The sequence below is a fragment of the Lathyrus oleraceus genome, chromosome 6 (assembly GCF_024323335.1).
Source record: "Lathyrus oleraceus cultivar Zhongwan6 chromosome 6, CAAS_Psat_ZW6_1.0, whole genome shotgun sequence".
Taxonomy (NCBI): domain Eukaryota; kingdom Viridiplantae; phylum Streptophyta; class Magnoliopsida; order Fabales; family Fabaceae; genus Lathyrus; species Lathyrus oleraceus.
In genome coordinates, this window is record NC_066584.1 from 521,568,367 (window position 1) to 521,582,112 (window position 13,746).

General features: G+C 35.8%; 1 protein-coding gene and 1 non-coding gene across 2 annotated transcripts; one reads left to right on the forward strand and one right to left on the reverse strand.

Annotated features, from left to right (window-relative positions):
- Nucleotides 1–3,919: 3,919 nt before the first annotated feature.
- LOC127096554 (ribonuclease 1-like) lies at nt 3,920–4,463 on the forward strand. Its single transcript, XM_051035108.1, has 2 exons — nt 3,920–3,949; nt 4,032–4,463. Exons 1-2 carry the CDS (start codon nt 3,920–3,922, stop codon nt 4,461–4,463), a joined length of 462 nt encoding a protein of 153 aa, XP_050891065.1.
- A 3,967-nt stretch (nt 4,464–8,430) lies between these two features.
- LOC127099614 (small nucleolar RNA R71) lies at nt 8,431–8,537 on the reverse strand. The gene has a single exon (XR_007794097.1). It is a non-coding gene; the product is annotated as a small nucleolar RNA R71 (small nucleolar RNA).
- Nucleotides 8,538–13,746: the final 5,209 nt, after the last annotated feature.

Sequence of the window (13,746 nt, forward strand, 5' to 3'; positions counted from 1 at the left end):
TTTGTTTGACAATATCTTCTAGTGAAGGTCCAGAAGGTGCAGAGCGCACAACCTCAAATTCCTCTAGATGCTCATGTGGATCCTCACCTGCAAGACCCCTAAACCTTGGAAATAGGTGTATTAAACTAGATTTCAATTCAAAAGGAACCGAAACATCAGAATATTCAATACAAAAGTCATTATAATTAACATCAGGAGCAGCAAACTGCCTTAACGTTCTTTGATCATCCATGTAATAAAAAAAATACAAAAATACCAACTATGTCCGAAATAGACAAAAACAAATAGAAAGAAGAAAAAAGATTAAAATAAATTCAGAAAAATACAAAAACACCAAACTTAATCTAATGACGTGAAATAAAAAATTTTGAGATTTGTTTTGGATTTTTTCGACACTATGAAAACAGTAAAAAATTAAATGAAAAATAGAAAAACAAGGAATTTGACAAATTTGTCGTCAGAGTCCCTTACTCTATTGATTGCACGATTTTTCTGCTTCCAGTAGGTAAAAAACTTATACAATCAAAGACAAATTTTCCAAAAACTGGTTTTTTCTGACTCTAGACGCAACTCCGAACACGAAACTGTAGAAAAATTCGGAAAAATAACAGGAAATTGCAGGACAAAAAAACACACAATACTTAAAACTAAACTATTGGCTAATTCGACAAGAATCCCCGGCAACGACGCCAATTTGATCCGCTGTCGCGCGCAGATCAAAAACGAGTATTTTTGACAAAACGTAGTTAACGACAAATTGACTCGGATTATCGTTCTCACAAGGATTCTTGAATGAATTAACCAATGATAGTAACGATTAATGGCGTTTTGATTGGTTTATGATTCAATTAAAAAAAATTGATTAAAATAAGTGATTATTGAAATAAGCTGTAGCAACAATTTACTGATTCGGTCTTTGCCTATCATCGACTATCGTAATTCTAACCGCAGATTAACTATTCCTATTTGATTATAATATCAACTGACAAGCGCAATTGATAGTATAAGTTATATGTTCCTATTATCCGAATTAAGCAAACGGGATTAAGTTTCATGAATTAAGCAAACATGAATTAAACGGGCTCGATAACGAATTAAGCAAACGAAATCGTGACTATAGTTAGGATCACACAATCAATCGGATTAAATCAATATAGCATATGTAAATCGGATTAAGCAAACAAAATACATATATTAATATTGAAAGGAATAAAAAATCTGAATAAGAATTACTAAAATCTCAAGGTATCGAAACCCGAATACAGCAAATTGTTTGGATCGATTAGTTCTTCATGAGAATTCTTGCCAAAGCTTTCAAGTCTTTCGTGAATAGTGATCCTCCTAATGTTATGCGGCTGCTAGGTATATGGAAAACAAGGAATTTGGTTTACAACCCAACTGGATCGAAAACATAACCCAAGCCCAAAACTAATGACCCAAAACTTAAATAAAACTAATGCTGCAACTTCAACGAATTTTCTGGCCCTGCTACATTCTGATTCAGCTCTCGACTTATGAACAAAAGTTTGCGATTGTTTGCCTTGGAAACCCTAATTCATCTGGGTATCTTATGTGACTTCTTCAACAAGTTTCTTCAACAATTGATCAAATATTTCAAGGGATACTTCACATCACATCATCCTACACATATATGATCCTCCATGAGTTCCAAAAGTCAAGATAATGTCAACCTAGAAAGATGGTTCATCTAAAGTTATGCCACATAAAAATAAAAAATAAAAATGATCAAGCAAAAGGGCTAGGAGGATGGACCATTACTTAAATTCATACTTATTTTAATACCCTAATTTTGACCCTAAGATCCCTCATGACATCATGTTATTGCACAAGTGCATTGCCTCAAGGGTCATAGCATGTTTGGCTCCTTAACCCTAGGGTTGGGACTTGTTTGAGTGTTTTGAGACCACGAAGCATGCTTGTATTATATATTATTGCTTTTCTAATTTAATTAATAACCAAAAGCACAAAAATATGTCACTAACTCTTTTTATTTTTAAGCTCAAGTGATCATGTGCTCCACAATGCTCCTAGGAGGTTCCTAAGCCCAATGCAATGGCTAGATGAAGATGAGGAAGAAGCATCACAATGGTCCACAAATTTCCTAATCATCATATATGTCTCCCAAGTATATGAATTTTCCAATTTGATCAAGATAACCCAAAAGGCTTAAAGATTGTTTCCCAAGGAAACCCTAATTCCACTGTGCTTTGATTGTGCCTTGCCCATGAAGCAATCTGAACCTCTGATCAAATTTAATCAAATTAAGTTCTTTCATTCACCATTTTATGCATATATGAGCCTATTTTATGTCTCTCAATCATTTATTCATCAAGATTGGAGGTTTGACTTCGAAAAGCTGACCAGTTAAGTCATCTGACTAAGCTGAGGTTCAGTGAGCTATACGATTTGATCTGTTTGTCAAATGAAGATGACCCCAAGAGAAACATTGTTCCTAAGAACCATATTAACAACTTTCATGTTCATAAAAAATCCATTTTAATCTTGGAATGTCATCATTAATTTCAAAATATTATAGGTCATTTTGACTGAAACCCTAATTTTAGGTCAACTTACTAAGGGCATAACTTCCTTAATTTTTATGATTTAGAGGTGAGACCAAAGTAATTGAAAATATAGAGATGTATACTTCAAATGTTATGTTGGAAAAAATTTCATAATCCTAAAATAAATACATGTGATAATGAAAAACATTATAGGTCATCTTGGACCTAATTCATTGAATTTGAAAAAGTACCCAACTTCAAATGCCCATAACTTTGTCATATAAAATCCAAATGATGCAAACTTTGAGTCTAAATTGAATAACTTTAAAATATCTACAACTTTGAAGTTGGCAATTGTTTCATTTGAATCTTGTATCATGAGCACAGAGGGGCTTGATTAAGCTTACTTTTGGGTGACTTTTTCAAAATGATTTGAATATGTTTTACACTTGAATTTTCTAGGCCAGTTTTGATCAATTTGCACATGCCAAATGATTTTTTGCCCAACATGACTTTTTTTCCTTATTTCAAGTGCTTTCCAACCATTATTCACAATAGTTCTTGGGGTCTACCATTTGGGAGATTCGAATTTCTTTTCATTATGTGCATTTTTGATATTTTATGATTAAACTTGGTATGCAAGCATTTCCCACTTCATGTGCACGTCCAAATGCCTTCTATGTGAACTCAGCAAGTTGCTTCAGCCATCCATGGGCCTCCCACCCGTCCATAAAGGCCCATGCACTCAAAATTTTAATTCTCATGCACACGAGCAAAGTGTGAACTCAGCCACATTCAACTATAAATAAACACCTCATGAGATTCAGTTCACAACCTTTTGGGAGATCCCATATGCTGCTGCACTAAAACCATAACCCTCACCAAAGGAATCACTCATAATTTTTCAAATTTTCGAGCTTGAAATTCAGCAACCTTAGCTGAGTTTTAAAGCCAAATTCCTTAGCCAATCATCTTCCATAGATCTAGGGATCAAAGAGGAGCAAAGATCTTGGAGAATTCGTGGCCAGAAGTTCATCAATTCAAAGGTATAAACTCAAACTTTTTGGATCTGAAACTCCTAATTCAATGTAGCTTTCTTGTGCTTTGTGGTTCTCTGAAGTCCTCATACTTGAGGCAAGCTTTTGATGCATTCGATTTGCCATTTCATGAACAATCCGTGTGGACACCATGATTTTCTCCTTCATCTTTCTCTTAATATAGGAACATTGAAAGAAATCCATTGGTACAGTGATGATCTACATCACACGAGCTTCATTTCCATATCCTTGTTTCATATTTTTGTTAAGATTTGTTTTCTGCAACTTTTGGCCGGAGTTTGTGAGTCTGGCCGGAGAAGATGGTGGTCTCCTTACTAAACTTTTATAACTTTTTAGATGGATTGGACGCTTCACGGTGAAGATGCAGTATATCACAACACTTATTTTTTTAATATTTTTGTTTTATATTACATGTATCAATAACATGAACTTTTATTTTTTTTGACAGATTCCAAAAGATTTACAAACTAAGCTCAAGATATCATGGACAAGTGCAATAGGAGATAATGAAATGTTCTGGAAATATGAATGGTCCAAGCATGGAACATGTTACTACGATGGGAAGAAGCATAGGCAATTTACATACTTCAATACAGCATACAAGTTTTGGAATGGAGTTAACCTTTTTAATACACTCAAGGCAGAAGGGATTGTCCCTGTTTCAGGATTAGGCAAGCAGTACACTACAGAGGCTGCAACAAAAGCCATCAAAAAGCATTACACCAATGACACTGTTACATTCACTCCTCGATTCATGTGTTCTAATTCTCCACCAAATGAGTTATATGAAATTATTATGTGTTTGGATCATGACGGAATGAGTGCCATCAACTGTACAATGCCTTCATCTTGTGGCAACTTATTTTTATGGAAATTATAATTATAATTATAATGATGATGTAATATATATATTGCTTCCGTATAGATATACTAAATAAAAAGGAAGCAACTATGTATTATGAGTGTTTATTTATCTATTATGCAAGAGATTAATTAGTGTTTATTTATCCATTATGCTGTCTCAATGTATATTTTACAACCATGATAATTCTTGATGCATCTGTGCTTGAAGATTGATCCAGAGGCTATATTGAAAGCTTTTTTTTTTCTTTTAAAATTAGGACAACTAATAATATATTCAACTCAATTTTAATAGTATTTGGATTAATAATACTGATATACTTATGTTGCATAACAGCAATGATGATTAAAACCTCTAACCAGGACTAGGAGTTGATGTTTTCAAACAATAATTCTGATTCTTTGGACACTTTAGTCACTCTTACTCTATTTACAGACCTTCTTTTAGATGAATGGTTCAAAACTCTCATAACTTTTGCACAATACTTGCTTCTAATATTATTCCAATAAGAATATCCAGTCCAAATACTTCAATTTTACTGTCAATTTTTAGTTTATCACAGAGAATATCATTTCTATTTTGGCCAAACCAAAAAACTTATACATCACTCATAACAACTATTAAAATAGTTTAACTATTTAAGATTAGTGGATATATATATATATATATATATATATATATATATATATATATATATATATATATATATATATATATATATATATATATATATATATATATATATATATATATATATATATCTCTTATGCATCGCTCGATGCGTGCTACATAACAACTATTGTCAGGCATTTCCGCACCACCCTTGTTGAGGGTTGTCACTTCACTTTTCTGTTAAATTCATCCACCATCCTCATCTATAACCATCTAGCCGCTGCCAATGCAACTCTCGATTCGTCACTTCACTTCTCTGTTAAACTCATCCACCATCGTCATCTATAACCATCTAGCCACTGTCAATACAACTCTCGATTCATCACTTCACTTCTCTGTTAAACTCATCCACCATCGTCATCTATAACCATCTAGCCACTGCCAATGCTAGGGAATTTAGGTGTTGATGAAGATATGCAAATCATATATCAAAACATTCTCTCAAGTGTTATGCTAGGGAATATGAACATTATCAAGAAGAAAGATGTGATTCACACCTATCATACATCAGGATTAGGAATGACATCACTTAATACATTCATGAATACATAAAGTTTGTTAGAGAAGAGACGGGAGTAACACTGACGATGTAGGACATTCCTTAAGCTCCTGAAGGTAGTGTTTACAAGCCTTTAAGAAAGAGGAAACAAATTTCTTATGAATCTGAAAAGGTAGTTCATAAACCACATAAGAAGAATGTTCCACAACTGACAGAGGTTCAGAAGGAGGTTCAATAAGTGTTTTTCACAATTATCTTGATGCCTACCAAGATTAAGAGTGGAGCTACTGGCAATTCTCCTCAGAAAACAACCACTTTTGAACTGCTTGTTAATAAGAAGAAGTTGAGGAAGATTGTGCTACCATTTGTTGATGATGAAGAAGTAGAGGATGAATAACCTTTCCTTAAGAGAACAAAGGTTGTGTATAATGATGCTCAGAACATTCATGATAACATGAAACTATATCACATTTTTAGACTTGATTTAATCAAATTATATCGTTATTTGATTCAATTTATTTTATATTATTCGATATTACTCGGTATTTTCTTATTATTTATTTCAGGTATCATTATTTAAAGCACATGTGAAAAAGAAAGAAAAGGGGTGCAAAAAGAAGATTTTCTAGAAAAGCAGCAAGCTGAAGCACCAAAGCCTAGCCCACGTTTGGAACAAAAAAATTGCTGTCACGACCGCAACAAGCACGTGCCGATCGCCACGTCCTAAGACCTAGTGTTACGACCGTAACACATAGTGTGACGGACGTCACAGATTCCACTCCTATATTTTGGGCTTTACGTGCGTGACTGAGTGGACGGTTTCCCATAAATTCTCTCATGCACTCGGAGACGCTTTGAACCATACTGAAGACACATTCTAGGAGACGGTTATCTTGGGAGGTTAATATAAATAAACCTCACAAAAGCCAATTGAAGCGCTCTCTTCTCCGTACAATTTTTCCAGCATTCTAATTTTTCAAGCAATTTATTTCTTTTTTTTTTCTTTTTCTTTTACTTTAATTTCCGAAGCATACAATTTACTTTCTCACAATAGTTTCTACACCGGAAACTATTGTGTAATTTTTACTGGATCTAACCTTACGTTAGATCATAGTATTTTATTTCCTTGTTTTTACTTTCCTATCTAATCGAGAATTGTGAAGAACAAATCCAACCGACTTGTGGTGGAGTGTTCGAGGATCGAAGCGTAAGAGATAAAATCCATATTTCTAGTATTTTTCCAGGTTCATTAATTAATTGATTTATCATTTTAGTTTACATATGCTTTGTTCCGCTGTTTATATATGTTGTTTGTTTGATATGGCCGTATTTATGCATGATTAATGTTTATGCATGTTTATCATGTCTGGCTAATTAATTTAGATATCAGTATGTAGAGTAAGCGGAATAAAGGAATCCAAATTGAGTTGGTTTAAATTTATTTCAGAATATAGTCACTCTTTTTCTGGTCTCAATTTACAAAGTTAATGCCAAGGTTTTTGAACGAGAGTAAAAGACATAAAGAAGTTAAAATCAATAGAACGACGGTTTGAGTTTTTAACTAGACAGTGTAAATCGAACATTAACTTTAAATCAGGGCGAAAGCAATTTTTAAGGTTAATTAAATTCTAATTATTTTCAAAAATTATTTTTAAAAGTTAAATGTGAGGGCGAGAGTTAAGCATTTAAGCTTAATCATATAATCTAAGTCAACAGAGCGAGAGTTTGAGACGAGGGCGTTTAAACGGTTAGTATTTTCTCAAAAGGAGTTTCTATAGATTCTATTATTTTCAAAAGTGATTTTAGACTTAACGAAATAGTGAGAACGTACGTTAAACTATAAAGTCATAGTCTAATTCAACAGAGCGAGAGTTTGAGGAAAAGACTTTTAATTAATAGTGTCTACTGAAAAGACTTATTTTAAAATTAAGAAAAAGACCAACGAAGATTTGATTCCCCAAATACGACGAACTACATACTGATATCCATATTATTTGATATTTTATCTAGATCCAAATTTAGTTTTATTTTTTCCCCCTAATCATTAAAGTATCATCCGCCTTAGCTTTACGCAGTAACCCTAGAAAAACGGTAGATCGATTCATTAAGCCCCTGTGGGATCAATATCTTTTAAAACTACGCGATTAGGCTGTGCGCTTGCAGTTTTTGGCGCCGTTGCCGGGGAACTTTTATTTAGTCGATATCGTAACTCTTCTGTTACGCTGTAGAGACTAAGGCAATTTTTATTTTTTCCCTTTTTCGTTGATTTGTATGCCACACACTCGCTCACAAGGCGAGCCATACTACTTAAAAATCAACGACGTCGAACGATATCTCCGATAATTACGACGAATTCGGGAGTATCGTGCTAGAAACAATCTTCCTCTAATCGAAGTTCCTGATCTCAAAAATCTCCTTCCTTTAACGATACCAGCGATGGCCGAACCAGCTCGTGCTCTTCGAGATTACGCTGCTCCGTCGCAGGATGAGCCGCATTCGAGTATTGTTCCACCCGCAATCGAAGCGAACAACTTCGAACTTAAACCTTCGCTGTTGCAGGCAGTGCAACAGAATCAATTTTTTGGAAATCCTACCGAGGATCCAAACCTTCATTTATCCGTATTTGTCCAATACGCTGACACTGTTAAAGCTAATGGTGTCACTTCAGAGGCAATTCGACTTCGTCTCTTTCCTTTCTCGTTAAGAGATAAAGCTAGAAGATGGCTTCAGTCTCTTCCTTCCAACTCAGTCACCACATGGAATGAGTTGAAGAAAGTCTTTCTTGCCCGATATTTTCCTCCAAGCAAAACAGCCATGTTGAGAGCCCAGATAAATGGATTTAATCAAAAAGATAACGAATCTCTTTTTGAAGCATGGGAAAGAGACAAGGACATGATGAGACTTTGCCCACACCATGGTTTAGAGGACTGGTTAGTAATGCACACCTTCTACAATGGTCTCTTGTACAACACAAGGTTAACAATAGACGCCGCCGCCGGTGGTGCGCTTATGGATAAACCTTACACCGATGCTTATCAACTTATAGAGAGCATGGCCCAATATCATTATCAGTGGGGAAGCGACCGAACAGTGGTAGAAAAACCTCAAACAAAAGGTGGCATGTACGAGATAAGTAGCATTGATCATGTTAATGCAAAAGTGGATGCTCTTGCCCAGAAAATTGAAAGTTTAAATGCATCACCTCCAGCCACCGTGGTTTCCGTAACTCAAAATTGCGAGGTCTGTGGAATTCAAGGTCACACTCCTACAGATTGTCAATTCCTAACAGGAATTCAAACAGATCAGGTGAACTATGCTCAAAGAAATCCTTACTCGAATACCTATAACTCAAACTGGAAGAACCATCCTAATTTCTCGTATAAAAGTAACAACGCTTTATACGCACTAGGTCAAGCTCCCAGTCAAGCTCCAGCTGTACCACCTGGATATCAAAAGCCGACCCCATCTACACCTAACAATAACGTTCCTAGGAAATCCAACTTGGAAATCATGATGGAGAACCTCATAGCTTCTCAACAGCAAACCAATAAAGAGTTCTTAAACCAGAATGTACACACTAGCGAACAGATTAAACAACTAGCAAGTAAAGTAGATGCCCTGGCTACCCATAACAAAATGTTTGAAACAAAAATCTCGCAAGTAGCTCAATAACAAGCGTCTACTGCTGCCCCAACTGGTACATTTCCTGGACAACCACAACCTAATCCGAAAGGCCACGCTCATGCAATTATACTACGAAGTGGTACAGCGGTAGAAGGACCATCTGACCCAAGGATTGAGAACCAAAACTCTAAAAAGTCAACTGAGGAAGAAGGTAAACCTAAGGAAAAGGAAGAGTGTAATAAGGAAACCGTAGAAAAAAAAGAACCTTATGTACCTCCACCGCCTTACAAACCACCTATCCCTTATCCTCAAAGGCTAATTAAAACCAAAAACGCGGGCCAATTTAAAAAATTTGTTGACCTACTGAAACAATTAAACGTCACAATTCCTTTTACAGAAGCTATTACATAAATGCCCTCATATGCTAAGTTCTTAAAAGAAATTTTATCTAATAAAAAGAAACTTGAAGATAACGAAACTGTTACACTCACTGCTGAGTGTAGCGCAATAATCCAAAATATGCCTCCTAAACTTAAAGATCCTGGTAGTTTTTCTATACCCTGTCATATAGGAAAATTTGTCATAGACAAAGCTTTATGCGATTTAGGAGCCGGTATCAGTGTTATGCCCTTGTCCATATGTAAGAAACTTGAAATGGGAGAATTTAGACCAACTAAAATGTCTGTGCAATTAGCAGATCGTTCCGTTAAATATCCCGTAGGAGTTCTTGAAAACGTTCCCGTACGCATAGGTCAATTCTACATTCCCACCGATTTTATAATTATGGACATAAGAGAAGATGAAGTTACCCCCATTATATTGGGAAGACCCTTCTTAGCAACTGCCGGTGCTATCATAGACGTAAAACGAGGACGACTCACTTTCGAAGTAGGAGAAGAGAAAATTGAGTTTATTCTTTCCCAATTTTTGAAAGCACCCGCGATAGAAGACACATGTTACTTCATGGATATCATCGATGAATGCATAAAAGAAACAGAATTCGAAAATGACGATTTGTCCGACTATCGTGTAGAAGACAGACTGAACCAATGTTTAGCAATAACATCAGATCCTACACAATGCCTTAAGAAACCAACCCTCGACCTGAAAACACTTCCCAAAAATCTGAGATATGAATTCCTAGACTTAGAACTTGAACGACCAGTAATAGTCAATGCAGACCTAGGAAAACTTGAAACCGAAAAACTTCTACATATCTTAAGAAAATATCCAACCGCATTAGGATACAACATCACCGATCTTAAAGGGATAAGTCCTTCTATTTGTATGCACCGCATCATGCTAGAAGAAGACTGTAAGACTTCTAGGGAACATCAGAGGAGACTAAACCCGATCATGAGTGAGGTAGTGAAGAAGGAAGTAACGAAGTTATTAGAGGCAGGTATCATATATCCTATATCCGATAGCAAATGGGTTAGTCATGTACACGTAGTACCAAAGAAGGGAGGTATAACAGTGATCGAAAATGAAAAAGGAGAAACTATAACCAAACGAATTGAATCGGGATGAAGAATGTGCATTGATTATAGAAAGCTAAACACAGCAACCCGAAAAGATCATTTTCCTTTACCATTCATAGACCAGATGTTAGAACGACTAGCCAAGCATTCTCATTTCTGCTATCTGGACGGTTACTCAGGTTTCATTCAAATACCAATTCATCCTGATGACCAAGAAAAGACAACGTTCACATGTCCTTTTGGTACCTTCGCTTATCGATGAATGCCGTTTGGCTTGTGCAATGCTCCTGCAACTTTCCAAAGGTGCATGATGGCAATATTCGCCGATTTTCTCGATAACATCATGGAAGTCTTTATGGATGACTTTTCCGTATGCGGGCAAAGTTTCAAAGAATGTCTTGAAAATCTAGAAAGAGTTCTAGAACGATGTGTAAAAGTAAACCTAGTACTTAATTGGGAAAAATGTCACTTTATGGTACAAGAAGGAATTGTTTTAGGACACATCATATCAAATAGAGGAATTGAAGTAGACAAAGCCAAAATAGAAGTAATCGAAAACCTTCAACCTCTGAAAACTGTGAGGGAAATACGAAGCTTCTTAGGACATGCCGGTTTTTACCGATGATTCATTAAAGATTTCTCTAATGCAAACCCCGGATTGGAATGAACCTTTCGAAATAATGTGGGACGCAAGTGACTACGCCGTAGGCGCTGTTTTAGGACAACGAAAGGATAAAAAACTTCACGTCATATATTATGCGAGTAGAACTCTAGATGAAGCGCAAATGAATTACGCCACGACCGAGAAAGAACTTTTAGCAGTAGTATTTGCACTAGATAAATTTCGTTTCTACTTGGTCGGAGCTAAAATAATCGTTTACACTAATCACACTTCCATTAAGTACCTCTTAACAAAAAAGGACGCTAAACCTAGACTCCTAAGGTGGATCTTGTTGCTACAAGAATTTGATTTGGAAATCAAAGATAAAAAAGGAACTGAAAACGTAGTAGGAGATCACCTCTCTAGACTCGAAAACCTGGAACCGGAAAGAACATCGATCAACGATGATTTCTCGTACGATAAACTTATACCTAATTTGGAAGAAAATAGAGTTGACAAACAGGTAGAGACCATCTTGGCTATATGCGTTACACCATGGTACGCTGATTTTGTCAATTATTTAGCCGCCAGAGTGGTTCCACTTGATTTATCCTACCAACAAAAGAAACGATTCTTCCATGACATAAAACATTATTACTGGGACGACCCTTTACTTTTCAAAAGAGGCTCCGATGGTATTTTTCGTCGCTGTATACCTGAAGAAGAGGTAGAAAGTATAATCCAACATTGTCATTCCGCTCCTTATGGTGGACATGCAAGTACATCCAAAACCTGCTCTAAAATCCTACAAGCCGGTCTTTATGGGCCAAACATATGGAAGGATGTACATACCTCTGTCAAGAAATGCGATAGGTGTCACCGCACAGGAAACATATCTAGACGTGACGAAATGCCACAAAAAGGCATTTTGGAAGTAGAAATTTTCGATGTGTGGGGAATAGATTTCATGGGACCTTTTCCACCTTCTTTTGGTAACAAGTACATACTCGTAGCGGTTGACTACGTATCAAAATGGATTGAGGCTATAGCTTCTTCAACAAACGACACACGAGTAGTAATTAAACTCTTTAAGAATATAATCTTTCCAAGATTTGGTGTCCCAAGAATAGTCATCAGTGACGGTGGATCTCATTTCATATCTAAAATACTCGAAAAATTATTGTTTAAGTATCGTGTAAAACATCGAGTAGCAACACCTTACCCCATCCTCAAACTAGTGAACAAGTGGAAGTGTCTAATAGAGAAATTAAACAGATATTGGAAAAAACTATCGCTACATCGAGGAAAGACTGGTCATCAAAATCACCCGAAGCTTTATGGGCATATCGAACCGCTTACAAAACTCCCACAGGAACAACCCCATTTAAGCTTATTTATGGTAAATCGTGTCACCTCCCAGTGGAGTTAGAACATAAGGTCTATTGGGCTATTAAAAATTTAAATTTAAACTATAAGGCCGCCGGTGAAAAGCGAATTCTAGATATAAACGAATTAGAGGAACTTAGACAAGATGCATACGAAAATGCTAAAATCTACAAGGAAAGAACGAAAAAATGGCATGATAAACGTATATCAAGGAAAACTTTCAAACAAGGCGATGTAGTCCTATTGTTTAACTCTAGACTTAAGTTATTCCCAGGAAAACTACGCTCTAGGTGGTCTGGCCCTTTCAAAGTCACTAATGTCTTTTCTAGTGGGGCTGTAGAAATTAAAGGAAAATTTATTGAATCATTTATCGTAAACGGGCAGCGTCTAAAACATTATCATTATGCTGAAAACAATGAAGACTCGCAAGTCCTGCACTTAGACGTATTGTCTCCAAAATTAATAGATTAACATTTAATAGTTTTCTGTCGAGCTTGCGACATTAAACAAAGCGCTTCATGGGAGACAACCCATAAATTTTTATTTTTCTTTGATTACTCTTTTGATTTTATTCAGTTTTCATTCTTCATTTTCTTTATTTTATTAAATTTTTCTTCTTTTCTTCTTTCGGCATCTGGCCAAATCCTGACTAAAATTCTTGTTTTTCTTTTCTTTAGTTAACACTGACCTGATGGCACATATTGATCACATGGGTATTAATATCCGAGGGAGAGCTCAGAGACAAAAATTTGAAGAACTTGCTGAGAGAGACATGCACCCAAATTTTTATGCTGATGATTGTGCAACGACCGTACTTGGGCTAAGAGATAGTGTCCTATATCTGCTGAATCAAATAAGGTGGGAAACCACTCCTATTCGGAGACAATTTGTTACTTACCGGAGGCTAACTCTAGAATTCCTTAGCTCCCTGATTTATTTACCGAACCATGGAAAAGGAATAAACCGAGGTTTCATTCAATTCAGGATGTTCAATATGGAGTATCAGTATAACATTAGAGAATTTACTAACCTCTTAGG

Excerpts from the sequence above, each read along its gene's own strand:
- LOC127096554 (XM_051035108.1), top strand. The coding sequence starts at position 3,920 with ATGGATTGGACGCTTCACGGTGAAGATGCA. Across the intron at positions 3,950-4,031 it reads CGCTTCACGGTGAAGATGCA|ATTCCAAAAGATTTACAAAC; the intron begins GTATATCACAAC and ends TTTTTTTGACAG.